This window comes from Chionomys nivalis, chromosome 2, assembly GCF_950005125.1.
Source record: "Chionomys nivalis chromosome 2, mChiNiv1.1, whole genome shotgun sequence".
Classification (NCBI taxonomy): Eukaryota; Metazoa; Chordata; class Mammalia; order Rodentia; family Cricetidae; genus Chionomys; species Chionomys nivalis.
The window spans coordinates 55,914,105-55,931,398 of record NC_080087.1 but is presented as its reverse complement, the minus strand read 5'-3'; the positions used below and the strand labels follow the sequence as shown (position 1 = coordinate 55,931,398).

The 17,294-nt window shown below is 42.1% G+C and overlaps 1 protein-coding gene across 3 annotated transcripts in view; it reads right to left on the bottom strand.

Moving 5' to 3' along the window:
- Positions 1 to 17,294, bottom strand: part of Wasf1 (WASP family member 1) — a 48,514-nt gene that overhangs the window by 13,756 nt on the left and 17,464 nt on the right. For all 3 annotated transcript variants that reach the window (XM_057762354.1, XM_057762356.1, XM_057762355.1), the window contains exon 2: positions 2,203 to 2,363. In XM_057762354.1, the coding sequence (XP_057618337.1) occupies positions 2,203 to 2,335 (133 nt within the window). In that variant the 5' untranslated portion in view covers positions 2,336 to 2,363. The remainder of the gene's footprint in view (positions 1 to 2,202; positions 2,364 to 17,294) is intronic.

Sequence of the window (17,294 nt, the reverse complement as noted above, 5' to 3'; positions counted from 1 at the left end):
GGGTGGTGCCACCCGTGGGCTTGGTGGTCCTGGGTGCTCTAAGACCGTGGGCTTGGCAAGCAAAGAGAGCAATTCTTCTAGCGGCTCTGCATTGATTCCTGCCTCCAGCTTCCTGCCTTGAGTGATGGATAAAGTGTGATGTTATTGGAGTTGCAGGTTGCAATGAGCCCTTTCTTCCCCAAAGTTGCTTATGACCACGGTGTTTTACCAGAGCAACAGAAAACCTAACTACAACAGATACATTCACATTTTCCTGGAGAAAGGATCCGTAGCTTTTCAACGGTTTTAGAGTCCATGACGCTCTCTCCCAGAAGCTTAAATGCCATAACACTGGTTGATAGCACCCTATCCAGTCTCTATATTCCTTACATCTCGTATCTACATCCCTTCCGCTCCTAAGAGGTGTCAGATTTGATGTGAAGCTGATGTGTCTCTACAATGTCATTATCTAGGAAACTAAGCACAAACTTGGACTCTGCCCCTAGTCAGTCTTCCGTCACCGATGTCAAGTCACTTCAACTCTCCCCACGAACACAGGGTTTTTGCCTCTAGTCTTTTCCTTCTCAATATTTCATTCTTTAATGACCCATTTCAATCCGTACTTTAATTAGGAGGCCATCTTAAATCATAACCCATCTATGATTGCTTTTTAAAGACAGTTCCTGCAATCCACAGTTCATTTGAACATTAATTATATGCCTGGTCCTTCTACTCAGAATGGTTCCTATGCATATTTGAGATTCTTCAACTAAATGAGATGTTATTTGGGGACAACAGCTACAAATCTTTAACATTAAACGGAGCATTCAACTTCATCTTCCAATGTCTGTCTACTTACTTTGTCTTACAAATCCAGCCTACCCAGTTCCTCTCCTACTTTCTAGCCTATATTATCTACCTAGAGTCTGGGGTTTAGACAGATGGCTCCCTGGAGGTTTATTGCTGAAGGTCTGGCCTTTGGTGCAGTGGCAGTGAGATGGTGGAATACCACAAACTGGAGACTGGTACAAGGTGATTAAGTCACGGGGCCATCTTTCAGAAGGCTCTAGTACTGTTCTCATAGACTGAAACAGTTCTAAGAGAGCAGGTTAAGATAAACACTCCACGTGAGGGGCCTCTTCTTCAGCCAGCTGGCATCTTCCGTTTCTCCATCATATTCGGACACAACCAAGTGGATCCTCACCAGGGGCTGCTCAAACTTAACTTTCAACTTTAAAAGGTATGACCTAAGTAGATCTTTCTTTATAGGCATCCAGATTCAAGTATTTTGTTATAGCAACAGGAAAAGAAGTAATACACTCTGTTAACTTATTTACATGTGAGAGCAAAAACCAGACTTTATTAGCTCATCTCAGCAGCAGGAACAGACTGTTTATACTGAACCACAGGAAGGAGAGCAAGACACCTCTTAGGTGATTAGAACTGCAACGGCTAAGAGACAGCAAAACAGAGAACAAGTTTATAGAAAGTGAATTTTAAATTTTCATTAATTATCTATTACAAAGCATAATTATTTTCTAATAGGAAAATATACACTGTTTATTGGAATAGAGATGTACTTTCATTGAGAAGCCAGGGGGTGTCCCTAAACCACGTGGAGCACTGTAATTGCTGTGTTCACAAGCAGTGGTGTAAAATGGAAAATCAGAATTGTCAAGAGCTATTTTAGTTGCTTTTTGTATGTCTGTCTGCCTACCAGAAGCCGAGTTCTCTCACATCTTGGTCCCACATTCTGACATCCCTAACACAAAACTCACAATACTGGCCTAATCCTATCGCCAGTGACAGCCTTGCCTTGCTCTCTCTACCTCTGATAATACGAAAATATTTTCTTATGTTAGCAAAATATATTTTAAAAGAGATTCCAAAGTCCCAAAACATAAACAGCTGAACGCTCCAGAAATAGGAAACAGAAGCAACAACCAAGCAAAGTCCAACCCTGGCTCTATCTTCCGCCCATCAAATCACATTTTCACATCACTTTCAATAATTCTAATTACCATGTGATACTGTTTTGAGAGATTCTGTTAATAGGAAGAAGAGATTACCATTAAAACTCTTGACTTTACATAGTGACTAAGTTCTCACAGTAACGTTAAGATCTTTATATGAAGCATCCTTCCTACACAAGTACATTGTCTTAACATGGTAAGTCTAGAGCAGACTCTGGTCTGCAGTTTTGAAATTGATATAAATACTTACTTAGGCTACTCAGCTGTCTAATTATATTTGCCAGGGAAATGTTGGTGACACATTCCAGTTCATTCTTGATGCCCCTGGGCAGCGCAGTGTGGCACAAGTGCCTAGGGTCAATGTTTCTTTTCACCAGTGGCATCTTGACATCAACCGCTGAACCAGCTCACCTGTGAAAATCAGAAAGAGAAATTGGTATTATTCAGCTGTAAGCAACACAGAGTCACACATTTAAGAATGAAGTTAGGCACTGTATGAAGACAACGTAATAACTCAACTGTTAACTATTTCTTTGCAATTATTAGAACACATACACACACACACACACAGAGCATTCTTTTAAATCTTCAGTATCAATGGCCCCACAGGGAATTCACACCATTGTTATTTACCATAGGTAGAGATTTGTACTATGTAACTGGTGTAAGGTCTTTGCTAAGAAAGTCTAAAAAAGCTGAGAACGTAGCATCAAGTTTATATTTCTACATACTGCAGCTGTGCTCAACAGCTCACCACCTGAAATCTCATCAAACCTACCAAATCTTAATTAAAGTTCCGCTTCTTTGAATCAGTCTGTCCTCACTTGGCTGATTCCTATGTGGTGCATAAATTTAGCATGGAAGGGCTAGTCAAACACCGTGGTTCATATTTCACTGACCAGAGAATATTAACTATGAATGTATAAAACTCGAGCGCCATTATGCAGGGTCTGGGTTACAAATCAGACACTATGAGATGCATCGTGATCAGTGTGAGCAACCGAAGACAGTTTGTTGCGCTGTGAATATTGTTCACTCATGGACAGCAAAGCTTTTAACTATGACACCTTCTCGCCTGCCATCTTAAACTCACACAAAGTTTTACAAAACGGTGGCGGAAAAGGGGAGCTGACACAGAGGAGCAGCAAACAACACGAAAGAAGATAATGCTAAAAACGCAATTCAAATATAATCTAAATGGCATAAAAGAACAAATGGCCGACTTGAAATGCCACTACTGCCACTGCCTGAGAGACTATGCAACTGGAAGAACTTAGCAAAGGTCAATTTATGGTCACAAATGAGAAATGTCCCTGTGACAAAGGGGAGTATGTTCTGCAGAGAGCAGACTCCCGGAGAAGAATTTCACATTAAGGGAGGTCTCAGCGCGGGTGGCACTGAGGGAGAGGATCAACCACGGGAGGCTGATTCAAATGCAGCAGAGAGAAGCTGAGCGTTTGCCAAAGCGCAGAGAAAGACGTTCACTCTGCTAACTGCTTTTGTGAGCTGCACAAGGCTCGCACTGTTCAAAACTCTCTCGCAAGTTCTTTAGTAGGAAATCTTTAATGATTCTAATGGTTTAAGTTACATTTTACTTACATCCAGTCAATTTTACTTTGTAAAAAAATCCTTATACTTTTTAAACAGTAAAAGAGTTCTTAATGCTTTCTGGTTGTTTTTAATGTGTGGGTGATGTGTGTGTGTGTGGATGCAGACATGCGTGCGGCCGGCAGGGAACTTCTTGGAGTCTCTTCTCTACTTCAAGCAAGGGCTATGGGGATCAAACCCAGGTTTTCAGGGCAAAACACTTTTACCTGCTGAGTCATCTTGCCTTCAAGATACTGCTTTGAAGAAAACAAAAACCAGGGAACATTAAAACATCATAAAGAGTATAATTCTCCCACAGATTAAGATCATTTCCTGTAGTCTCCGTTGTGTGTATCTGTGTGTACATGTAGGCCAGAGGTCAATACTGTCTTCCTTAATCACTCTCCACCTTGGTTTTGAGACAGGGTCTCTCCCTAAACCTAGAGCCTGAAGACTCAAGGCCACCAGGTACTTTAGCCCCAGGGACTCTCCTGTTGGTGGCTCCCAACTGGTGTGCCCTGCTACACTGTTTTATGGACATGACAGGGAGCTGAACATAGGTCCTTGTGCTCACCAAGTAAGAACTTTACAGACTGAACATCTCTCCAGCCCCATTTTTTTAAACGCGTGTGTGTGTGTGTGCGCGCGCGCACACACACACACACACACAACTCAGCCCCCAACTCTCCTCCTTGGTCCCTCCTCACTGTATTCCCGACACTCTAACCACCCTCTGACAGTCCTGTCTTCACACGCTCCTCTGACTAGGGTGCCTTCCCTCTCTCATCCTCACAGGAAACACTACTGTTGAGACTATACTCAGCACCTCCTCTGAAATCTCACTGAACTCCCCAGGAAGTAACCACCTACTTCTGATGTCCTCAACTTTGACCCATATTTACATTTAACAGAATTCTATGAAGTATATGATATTGATTAGATTGGGTTACATATTAAGACTTAAATGAAAAATTTGAGCAAACCAAAATCCTGCCTTATCCAACTTGTATTCCTACTATCTAAATAGGTGATGATCAGATGATCAACATATAAGTGGAAGAAAAAGCAAAGTCATGGCACGTAAGTGCAGAAAGAATAAACTCCTTAGGTCACTGCGAAGGCAGACAAGCACACAGACCTTTCTACAGCAATTACCATTTAAAGAGTTGCGGGGTTTTTATCTGCATAGGTAAGGGATATATTGAGAAAAATTTCTCACAGCTGCACCACGGGATCAATGCTTGTTTGTTTGGGCGGCGATAAAGCAGGGATGTGACTCATTTTTCAGGCACCTTAGACTCCAGATCCGAGGCTGAGGGACAGTAAACACATACCTTCTGATGGAAAATGCAGGAAGAGTTATAAAGTAGTTTCCAACGTTACTGTGTGTCTACAACAGCATCTCTGCATACAGTGAAGAAGCCTTGTCCCTTCCCTTACTGCACTTTTCACGCCATACTCATTCTTCATTTCCCTGTCTAAACTGCACTGACCATCTATCTAATTCAGCTATCTGAATCGTACTGATAAAAATGTAAATAAAGGCTATGAAAATGTCACATTCCTAGGTTTAGAAATCCACGCACAACTTTCAACATAGCCCCTTCTGTCAGATTAAAAAGAATAAAAATTATATTCATTAAAATATTAATTACCAAGCAAATATGAGATCAAATTTATTTGTTTTTAATATACTGCAAAAGATATTTTATTTAAAAGCAACACAAAATTACATAGAATGACCACAACATCTTTTAAGCAATGTTTGACTTGACTCTGAAGGGGATCTTTTATCTAACAAGAAAGTCAAAATACATTGTGCAATAACATAAAACAATTCATTTCTGAAATTGTTACACTGTTCCCCTCCATCACAGGTAAACACACTACCATAGCAACCCCTACTTTCTCACTATTATATAACCCACACGGTTCTAGAGATAATCAGTCTATTGGAGATATAAAAACCTAAAACAAATCTCAGGTTTTTCAGATATATCTCCAATGTTCTTGGCAAATAAATTATCAACTACTGATGCAAACCTAATGATATGACACCTAAATAGACCAATTCTTAAATTCTTAAAAATCTTAACTTTTTAAAATAATTTTAAGATAGAAATTTTAGCTAAAATCTAAGCAATGGTTTTAATTAGAAAAACACACCTTTTATGGACATGTTTCTAAACCTTGTTGCAGGCTGTAATTTAAAATTTTAATTTAGCCGCAATAATGCTGAAGACAGAAACCCAACCTCAGCAAAATGTCTGACAGCATTCAAAACTAAAGCTGCACTCTGGAGACTACATTACTAATTTACTAAGTTCTTTTACATCTGTTTTCTGTTGACTTTTAATGAGGCTATGTATAAAAGCATGAAGTAATATATAAGCATTGAAATATACAAAGATGAGATACCACAATGATGGTGAAACTTTAGAAAAAAAAACATAAAAACAAGTTATACAAACTCAGAACTCATAAAAACTAGCCTATAGAGAACCCAGCCACAGGCCCGGCCGGGCAGCTGGGTGCCTGAAGATGGACGCTGTTAATTAAAACCTTCCTTTTAAATTTGAACAGAAAAGGGGAAATGGTGTGGGAAGTCCTTCTGATTATGTGTTGCTTTTATTGGTTAATGAATAAAGCTGTTTTGGCCAGTGGCTTAGCAGAATAAGGCAAGGCGGGAATTTCAAAAAGATAGAGGAGAGAGTAGGTGGAGTCAAACAGAAGTCATGTAGCCACCTTAGGAGACAGACGCCAGACAGAACCTTACTGGTAGGCCACAACCACATGGAGATACACAGATTAAAAGAAATGAGTTAATTTAAGATTTAAGAGCTAGTCGATAAGAAGCATGAGCTAATAGGTCAAGCAGTGTTGTAATAATTAGTTTCTGTGTAATTATTTCGGGTTTGGGTGGCCGGAACAGCTGAGCAGCCTCCGCCAACAGGTGTCACTACAGTGAGCAGGTATGTAGTGGGGAAATGGTAGCTAAGAAGGAGCAGAGCGGTTCGAGCCCAGTGGAGAAAGCGGAACTGAAGACACAACGTTGGGGAGGAACTGGCTGATAGGTGCTGTCACCTGGGGCTCATGTGATGTCGTCTGGATCTGTGGCCCTAATGCAGATCAGGTCTGTGTTGATGTCCAGGGCCCACGATACCACTGAGGGCTATGCAGATGCCCATGGTCTACATCACCACCTAGGCCACAGTGATGTCTAAGGGGCATGCTGCTGCTAGGGCCACACTGATCTGAGTGGCCTGAGCTGCTACCCGAGGCCATGCTGACATTAAAGCCCAAGCTGCAGCCAAGGGTCATGTGTGAATCTGTAGCCCTACTGGAACCTGGGTCTGTGGGCCATGTTATTACCAGGGCACATGGGAGAGCTGCCCCATCCTCTGGGGAGAGTTGGCCTTGACCCTTGCCTGAGGGGCGGTTCCAGCAGAGGCCCAAACTGACCAACTCAACTGGCACCCAGGCCCACACCCTAGGTTTGAGTTGGTACACCCCAACACCTACACCACTTATGAGCTGCTGGATCCCATGAAGGGACCAGTTCTGTGGGACCATAGCCACAGGATCTACAGGACTCAGGGCAGCAGCAGGATACCCAAGAGGAGTCTTGATGAGGATCCAGTATTTATGGTGTGCCGAAAGTCACAGGCCTTGAACCAGACCAACAACTTTGCAAGCAGAGCTGTTTGGACCAAAGGGTATGTTGCATGCCATACTGCAGTTCCCAAGGCCATTAAGACAAACGAATACGTGAGACAGAGGTGGGAAAGACAGAGGAGCTAAGTGTTTTATTTTGTTTAATTTTCTTTTTTGGGGGGAAGCTACAAGGGTGGAGGGCAGACATGGAAGGACTGGGAAATGAGTAGGACTGAGGTGTATGATGTGAAATTCCCAAAGAATCAATTAAAAACTTATGAAAAAAAGTAGCCTATAAAATTGTTGTGCACTGTTTTATTCTTTTGGATTTTTAAGGGGCCCACCACCCAGCTCCCAAATAAATCACACAGGGCTTATTCTTAGCTATGAATGTCTGGCCTTAGCTTGGCTTGTTTCTTGTCAGTGTTTCTTTAGATTATCCTGATACATTTTCCCTCTGGGTGTTTATCTTTCTTCCTTCTGGTACCTCTTGCTTTCCTTCTTACTGCGTGGGTGGTTGTCCCCTGACATCCTCCTCTTCTTGTTCTCCTGCTCCTCCTCTTCCTCCTTTCTCCTATTTATCCTCTCTGCCTGCCAGCCCCACCCATCCTTGCTCCTGCCTTGCTATCGGCCATTTAGTTCTTTATTAGATCATCGGGGGTTTTAGGTAGGTAAAGAATCACAGCAACTTCACAGTGTTAAACAAATGCAGCATAAACAAAAGTCACACACCTTAAAATGACATTCCCCAACAAAAAATTATTTAAAATGCTGAAAGGAGCAAAATGCAAAAATATCACTGCTTAATGACTACAAAATAATTAGAATCAACAACTATTTTTTAGTTTAAATGCAAAAGGTCATGCATATACTCATATATTTAAAGAGCCCCCAGCTGGTGACAGTATTTGGGAGGCCACAGGACATTAGAACAGGCCCTGCTGGCAGAGGTGGGTCTATAGTCTATAGTCTGCCTGATCCTGGTCCTCCACCACACATTTCTGCAGCCACAGAACTGCTGCCATCCCTGCCCCACCAGACAAAAACAATGCCAAAAACCCCCAACCTTCTGTAGGTTACTTCTGTCAATACTTTGTTAGAGCAATGAGAAAGTACCCAACCCATCCTGCTAATGCAATTACAAGCGGAGCATAAGGATCACCGGCATTTACTGCAGCATCAGCAGTCAGCAGCTAAGTCTTAGGACTCCATCAGTGATCATGTCAGTCAAACAGGCAATGACATTTCAGGTGTTTCTTAGTTTAAAAAAATTACTGCTATTTATTTAAACAGACTTAATTTGCTTTATTTTTCTCTGAGCCATCTCCCCACCTAAGAAAACCTGGAGATTAGAATGGATTTAATTATATGTAATAAACTAATTAAATAATTTGAGCATAGAAATGTTTAGAGAAATTATTCAGGGAAAATTTTTTTTCTTAAAATCCTATACAGGTAACAGGATGCTTTACAGTTAGGAAAGGCAAAACTGATTAAGGTAATATAAATGTTTTGAAAAGAGAATTCATGAAATAAGAATTACACTAAAACAAAAAATATAAATATAATTTTGAAACACAAATTCAAATACGTAAAATCACAGACCCCCAAACAATAAAGTATTACAGATTACACTGTTTAAAAGAGTACTAATGCAGGGCTTCATCACCTGTTTTCCTCTAAACGTCCAGTGTCCATATCCCAGCCTTTCATTACTCTAAATTTCCATTATTGTAAGCAAAAAATCTGAAGGAAAAAAATGTGCAAAACCACCTCAGGACTATATATAAATAACAAGCTTCCTCTGCAGTGTGAATCTGCATTCGAGATAACAAAGCCCATTTATGAGCCTAGAGAACTATGAATCACGCTGGACAATTCCAGGTACAGGGTTGCTTTGAGATGCTCTGGCTTTTGCTTAAAGAACTTTTCCTGACAGCAGTGCTACCTTTACAAAAAATTAGGTAATTATATTTTGTACTTCATGTGACAATACTAAAATGATACATTTTCACAGGCTGAGATAGAAGAGAATAAATTGTTAAACGAAATAAAGAAAAAGCAAATGAAACAAGCTACACAGCAATCGTAACACTGACAGTATCAACCAATTCAAGAGAGCCGAAAGACAAGCAGCAATCAGATCACCAGATCCAACTTTATTAAGTGATTCCATGTTACTCTTCAAGAAAACATGTATTTCTTAGGTTAATAAACCAGTACCGAAACTTTACAAATCTATATTATTACAGCAAGTTTATTTTCAGTAGCTTAAGAGATGTTACTTAGAAACTTGAGATGTCTGCACCACCTCAGAAACAAGATCAAGCACTCTATACTAAAAAGTAGCATCCTGAGGCATTTGAGATATTGCAACCCCTGCACTAAAAAGGGTAAGGCAGGTAGGACCATGGTGAGTTCAAGGCCAGCCTGAGGGACAAAAAGAGTTCTCTCAGAGATGAGCCTTGTCAGGATTTACCTGAGTAAATTTATTTATTTATTATGGCACCGACACATGGCTACTCAACAACTCACAGGTTTATTGAACACCAATGACTCAGGGGCAAGAAAAACACAGGCTCTCTTTGGAGAGATAGGATCTAGTATCTAACTATGTAAGATCTATTTCTTTCTTTCTTTTTGATATCTTGAGACAGAGTTTCTCTGTGTAACAGTCTTAGCTATTCTGGAGCTACTTCTTGTAGACCAAGCTGGTCTCGAACTCACAGAGATCTGCCTGTCTCTGCCTCGTGAGTGCTGGGATTAAAGGTGTGCACGATTGCTCTCTGGCTGATCTAATTTTTTAAAAAAGATTTATTTATTATGTATATAGAGTTCTGCCTGCAGGCCAAAAGAGGGCACCAGGTCTCATTACAGACATTTGTGATCCACTGCATGGGTGCTGGGAATTGAACTCAGGACCTCTGGAAGAGCAGCCAGTACTCTTAACCTGGAAGCCATCTCATTGCCCCAGGGTAGAAAATTGCATGGTGTATTATCACCTTTTAAAGAGCAAAAACATCTTTCAGTCTTCTGATCCTAACATTTTATGCTACTTAGATATATGCAAATATATCTTTGCAACTCCTTATACAACATGAAAAGGAGGAAACTACAAAGCCAGGAAATTCTAAATAATATTGCTTAGTATGAAGAGATTCTTGAGCTCTTAAAGCACTGCCTGCTATAAGAATTGTGTACTAACTGCTTCAAACATACGCTTTACTTTGTTATGTTGTATGATCACAGCCATTTCTCTGAAGAAATTCGATTTATACAACACCCAGTTGATGCTAGTCTAACAGTGTGAAATATTTACATAGGAAGCTTGCCTCTATACTAACATCATCAAACTGAAAGGTTCCAGTTAGACCTTATTCCAAAGTACGTTACCATAATCCTAAAACACACTATAGTCACGTGACATGCAGCCTTCTAAAAGGTTCAGAGTATGCTTTTACAACTCCTGTCAAAGTAAACATTCAAACAAAACAATAAATAAAATAAAAACCCTTGAGCATCTACGAACATGTCCTGGGTGAGAACCATTCTAGGCCAGGCTAAGTGTATGTGCTCAAAGAGGGGAGCTGCGCCCCTGGAGATGAGGAGGGGCTGGGAGCACAATCCACCTCTCTGTGCCCTTCTGATCACGCTCCAGTTCTTAATAGTAAGATGACTCATACAGTGTGCGCTTTACAAAGACATTTTCACAATTCCTTTTTCAGAGAATAAGTAAAATATCACTGAAGAAACATAATTATTCTTTTTTCCAAGCCAAATGGAAAAACATGTAATTCAAAAGCAGCAGCGTGTGCCCTCGATATCACAGAGTACAGTCTGCCCACAGACTCCTGGCACGTGACTTCTGCCCGGACATGAGAAATTCACACTTGATCCGAGCAGTCTGTCACCTTCAGGCCAGATCTCCTCTTGCTCTTGAGATATATTTCCAGATATTGGCTGTCTGTCTTTTCTTTCAAGTCTCTACTAAGAAAACTCAATATCATGAGCCCTATTTTCCTCCAGAAAAAAATAAAAAGTTTGGTCTTTTGTTAAAGAGCTCTGTCAAACAACAGCCAAGGCAGAAATGCCGTGTCCGATTTGTACAAAACTCCACCAGCTACCTTTCTAGACCCGGTGGCATTAAAGCTGGCGCAGCTCTTACAACTTTTCAACAGCAAGGGCTGGAGAGGCGCTCAGTGGGTAAGGCGCCTCCTGTGCAAATCTGAGGACCAGTGTTCCAATCTCCAGAATCCACACAGAGCTGAGTGTCTCTGTACCCAGCGCTCCTCGAGTGAGACAGGAGCAGAGGCAGGAGAATTCCCACAAGCTGTCGGTCGGCCAGCAGACTACACACCAAGGCCCCGTGGGAGGCGAGAACTGCCATCTGAGGTCCTCAGACCTACATGCATACTCAAAGTGCACACATCAAAACATTTTTTTAATTGACAACCTTCCATTTTCTTCAAATTTATATTCCCATCTCCCTCACAAACACTAGGAACACATTTTGATCCCTGCATTATAGGTTGCAATTTAACTTTCCTCTAGTGCGGGACAAATTTATGATTTTCAAATACTTTCGCAAAAATTAACACTGAAAGATGCTTTTGCCACGGCCCAAGTTTCTATTGATTTAAATATAAAAAAAAACTTGGCTGGGAGGCAGTGGCGCGTGCCTTTAACCCCAGCACTCTGGAAGCCGAGGCAGGCGGATCTCTGAGTTCGAGGCCAGCCTGGTCTACAGAGTGAGTTCCAGGAAAGGCTCCAAAACCACAGAGAAACCCTGTCTCAACCCCCACCCCCCAAAACAAAAACAAAACAAAACAAACAAAAACCCTCAAGCCTTTGAAACACTTGTTTTCAAAATAGGTCCTTATGGGATAATACAGTTTTCAGCCCTCACGTGAGAGCATTTTACTGTTTACTCAGCTCTCTAAGAACCAAGACAAGTCAACTTCTTTGGACTCCATTTCTTATCTTAAAAATGAGGATGTCATCATCTCCCTCAAGGGATCTGACAGGACAGCTAAAACAGTTATCACGTGTACAGATGCAGAAAAGTCCTTGGCGCACAGTAGGAACCCAGTAAGCACCACCTCCCCGCTCACTAATAAGAATCACCCTGATGTTAGGAGATAGAACTGGTAGACTTCTGTTCTTAAATGAGAAAATGTGTGGACACACCACAGGGCAAAGATGGCTTCCAAACAGCATGTCGGGTGTACACGGGTATACTTAGCCCTCTCACAGAAGAGGGCAGAGATAAAAGGAATTGGGGTTAGATTTCAGTTATGACAAGACGACGGAAGGCTAAAATGTAGAGAAAAGATTGAACATAACTACATGTGAGGGATGTCTGCTGGTCACAGAGGCAGAAAATCCTCAAGAATCGAGTAGAGGGGTTTAGGGGGGCTGGAGAAACAGGTCAAATAAGGAGGCTCAAAGGAGTGAGCATTCATGAGTGTAGAAGGTAAAAGGCAAAGGCTTGTTCTGCTGGCTGACTCAGATAAACAGTAAGATGAGTCACGAGAATTATTTCTGGATCTTTTGACAGCAAAAGGATACTGGTGTTTATGTTAGGGTCTAAAGGTACAAGCTATAGCTAGGGCAATAAACACCCTTTCTAACCTTACTGCACACAAAGATCATATTTAATGACTGGCATTACAGGGTTCATGCTCTCTGCTCCAAATTCCACCTCACTGTTGATTCATTTCACTATGACCATGTTGACTTCCTCCTAATTGTCACTCCTGGACTTGCTAATTACCAGGAATACATAATCACTTAAGGATGGTTTTATTCAGTGCTACAGACACTCCTTCGCTATCTTCCTGCCTATTATATATTCCTGACATAATTTGTCACCTTGGCATTTCACTACAGTACAGTATTTTCTCCTATAAAAACCTTGGCATTCCAACATGCACTTCTCTTCCTGGACACTTCCAAAACACAAAAGAAAAGTACTACCAACTATAATCCTCACTGTTAATAGTTTTCAGTTTAGAAAAGTCTCTCTCTCTCTCTCTCTCTCTCTCTCTCTCTTGGTTTTTCGAGAGAGGGTTTCTCTGTAGCTTTTGGAGCCTGTCCTGGAACTAGCTCTTGTAGACCAGGCTGGCCTCAAACTCACAGAGATCCGCCTGCCTCTGCCTCCCGAGTGCGGGAATTAAAGGCGTGCGCCACCACCGCCCGGCCATTATATCCATCTCTTTCAAGACAGGAAGAAACATGAAAAGCTAGGGCAGATAATTAACTTCTGCAGACTATTAGACTTTCCTGGAGAAGTTAAGAAAATCGTCAAAGTTCATAAAAGGCGCGGCAGAGCTGAGAGCACAGGTTTCCACAGGCTGCACATCTGGTCGTTCTGCTTTTAACTGGCGACCGGTTCAGCCCCACTTTGCATTTCTGACAAGCCCCCCCCCCAACACCCGAAGATTCCAGTATTTGGAGCTGCAAAGAACGCTTCCCAGTTCTCAGATGACTGTGGCTGCCACTCATCCTGGTACTTACAGAACTGGAGAAAGCTCCATGGGATAGCACTGATGTCTCATGGTAGAAGAAATGGCAGAGGGGACGATATTTTAAACCAAGCACGAGAAATGTAAAACAGGGGCTGGAGAGATGGCTCAGTGGTTAAGAGCACAGGCTGCTCTTTCCAGAGGTCCTGAGTTCGATTCCCAGCACCCACATGGTGGCTCACAACCATCTGTAATGAGATCTGGTGCCCTCTTCTGGCGTGCAGGCATACATGGAGACAGAACACTGCATACATAATAAAGAAATAAATCTAAAAAAAAAAAAAAAAAAAAAAAGAAATGTAAAACACAGAAACTTATTTGAAAGGAACATAGAAGCGGAAGAAAAAGAAAAAAACAAAAATGTACTGAAACTGTACACTGTAATCTGTGGCTTTCCACGAAGAACTAACCATTAGAAGAGTTATGGAATTAACAAAGAATGAGGGAGACTCACCGAGTCACAGGATCCATACACACGAACACATACGCACAGTTTTAGTAAAAGTCGCCAGTTTATATCCTACCAGCACCCCAGCAAGAGTCTGCTGACACCCCTGCTCACACCTGAGGGACACTAACAGTCTGGCCGGTCAAGCAAGGCCCACTTCACCTTATTACAAAGTTTCACCTAGCCTGCCGAAACCTTCCATTGTAGGCCGGGGAGACGGCTCGGTGGCTAAGCGAGTGAGAGGACCAGGACTGGTGTATATAAACACCGGGTGAGCATGGCTACCGACGGTAATTCCAGCTTAAGAAGGAAGACACGGGATCTGCTTAGCAAGCACTAGCCGTGTGAGTGACGTCTGAGTTTGGTTGCGAGAGTGTTCCAATTAGTAAGGCAAGTGCCTGTGCACTGGGGGTGCAGCACGACAGATAGACAGACAGACACACACACACAGAGAAGGAGGGAGAGTGGGAGGGAGGGAGGGAGGGAGGGAGGGAGGGAGGGAGGGAGGGAGGGAGGGAGGGAGGGAGGGAGGGAGGGAGGAGGGGGACAGAGGAAGAGGGAAATACAAACAGTATATGAATGAATAGGACGCTAGATTAGGCTCCATGGAATCCTGTCCAGTACTTGGCCGAGCTACCATGAAGAAGAGAACCACCTGATACTGGGGCGGCCACAGGACACCGCCAGAGCCCAGGGAAGGTCTGCTATCAGTGAAGGGTGGTGACGTTACAAGATCCTTTCCACAGCCTCGGTTCCTTTGGGCCCTTGATAAGGGACTTCAAACACTGATTCCTAGTGACACCAGATGGTACTGAGCAGAGCCTGGTACTGGGCTGTGGCCAGCAAAGTGAATAAGTACCATTATTTACAAGGGCACATACACTTGGGGAGGGATCTATTTCTTTAAATGGGCTGTCGTCAGCAATATGATCTTACACAGTTCTGATGCATAACCAAGAGCTATAGCAATCGCCTGTATTATTTTGGGGGCCTTACCGAGAGGTACACACACTGGTACTGGGACTTGTTTTAATGGGTCGCAGGCACCTGGGTGCAGCCCTCTATGTGCAGTGGTTTGAAAAAATGGCTCCTACAGGTTAATATATCTGAATTCTTACTCATCAGGGGAGTGGCACTATTTGAGAAAGAGTAGAAGAATCAGGAGGTGTGGCCTCGTAGGAGCTGGGTGCAGCCTTGTTGGAGAAAGTGTGTCAATGGGAGTAGGCTTGAGCGGAAGAGCCAAACAACCTAGGAGTGGTGGCGTGAATTTGTAATCCCAGTGCCGGGGAAGCTGGGGCCAGCGAGGAACTGTTTTAGGGAAAAGGCATGTCTAAGAAGCAATGCCCAAGACTGCTTTCTAGCCTCCACCTACACTACCTCCCCCCCATCTCCCCCACCCCATCAATTCCACAAACTACATTCATGAACCAGAAGCACCGTCTGAAACTTCTCCCAGGGACGGACACACACACACAAATCTATTCACCAGGCAGAGATCTCACGACAAACCATACTATGGATACTAATACAACTGTATTAGTCAGGGGGTCCCTGGAGCGACAGTTCTCAACCTGTGGGCCGCGACTCCTTTTAGGTCAAATACCCTGGGTTGTCTAAGACCATCGGAAAACACAGCATTTTTTCCCCTAAGACTAGTTTAATTCATCTGTGATTGTCGCCAAGTGCTCATATTTCCCTACAAATAACATGACTTCGTTCTTTATGAAAAAGAAATGCTAAGGCCAGTTTGGGCTACACAATATCCTGATTTACCAAAAGAATATCACAAGTAATAAATACAGCATTCTAAAAGTTCTTTTCTTCTAATAATGGCCCCCTATTTCACCAGTTCTTATGGTTATGCGAAAAAACACTACCAAAAACCAGTACTAAATGTGCTGTAGAGTAACAACTGATTCTACGGATCAATCAACAGCTTTGGTGGGGATCGCTTGTGCTCACGGCCAGCTGCCAAGTAGGTGGTAACTGGAGAATCTATAATGGCCCAGGTAGCATGGCCATTATCATTCTCCATGACTGTGTATCATCTACTTGGCTGAGACCTGAAACATGTAAAAACATGTAAGGCATAAAGCCCAGGCTCAGAGTCGGAAAACGTAAGCCTCACTGAGCCTGCTGACCAAAGCCCTATGACAGGAAGGACCAAGACTTAAAGAACAGAGAAACAGTCATCAAGCTGCTTACTGTCCTTTTACAATCTCCATAGACGTCAGTATCACGTACCGTGTTAATATGCAAGGAAAATAAAATTCTTATTATGTCCCAGCCAGACTTCTAAGTACTGTACTGTATACATAGGACCGTGTAATCTTATGCATTTAATTATATCACATTTAATTGTTACACAAAGTCCTCAGGAGAGAAACACTATTCCTACTAGTTTACATGCAGGGCAATGGGAGTTTCTTTTCTGTTTTCGAGATAGGGTTTCTCTGTGCAAAAGCTCTGACCATCCTGGAACTCACTACTACACCAGGCTGTCCTTGAACTCACAGAGATCTGCCTGCCTCTTCCTCCTGAGTGCTACGATTAAAGATGTGACCCAACCTGCCAGGCTAGAAATGGACTTTTCTAAAGCTAGTAACTAACCCCAAAATAACATTACGTATCAGAATTAAAACTGAAAATTGTATTTTCTAGGTCTTACTTAGGTCAATATTTGTCCATGACATCAATTTATTTCTGCAAGATCCTGGCAGTCATATACCTTTGCTTTGCAATTCAATTCTTTGTAGTAATTCCATAAAGCAGCTTCTCAATGTTACTTTGGGAGATAAGTTTAAACCTCCTTGTCTTACAAACCACACATGATCAACTTAAATGAGAAGCTGCTTATATGCCACAGGAATCACCTTGCCCAAGCCTGACTATGGAGTACTAGTTTTTCAGTGAGTAGAATTCAGCAAATCTCCACCAAATGCCTATTGTGTTAGTCACTGTGCTAAAACTGAAGACGCAAAAGGATAATCTTGTCTCATTAACTTTTTTTCACAAGATCGCCTCCTTAAATCATAATATAAGGAAATATTAATAATATAATTCCAGAACAATTTCCAGAATCTAATATTTGAGTTGAAGTATTTTATTTTTGCATTTAAAAATCTGTAA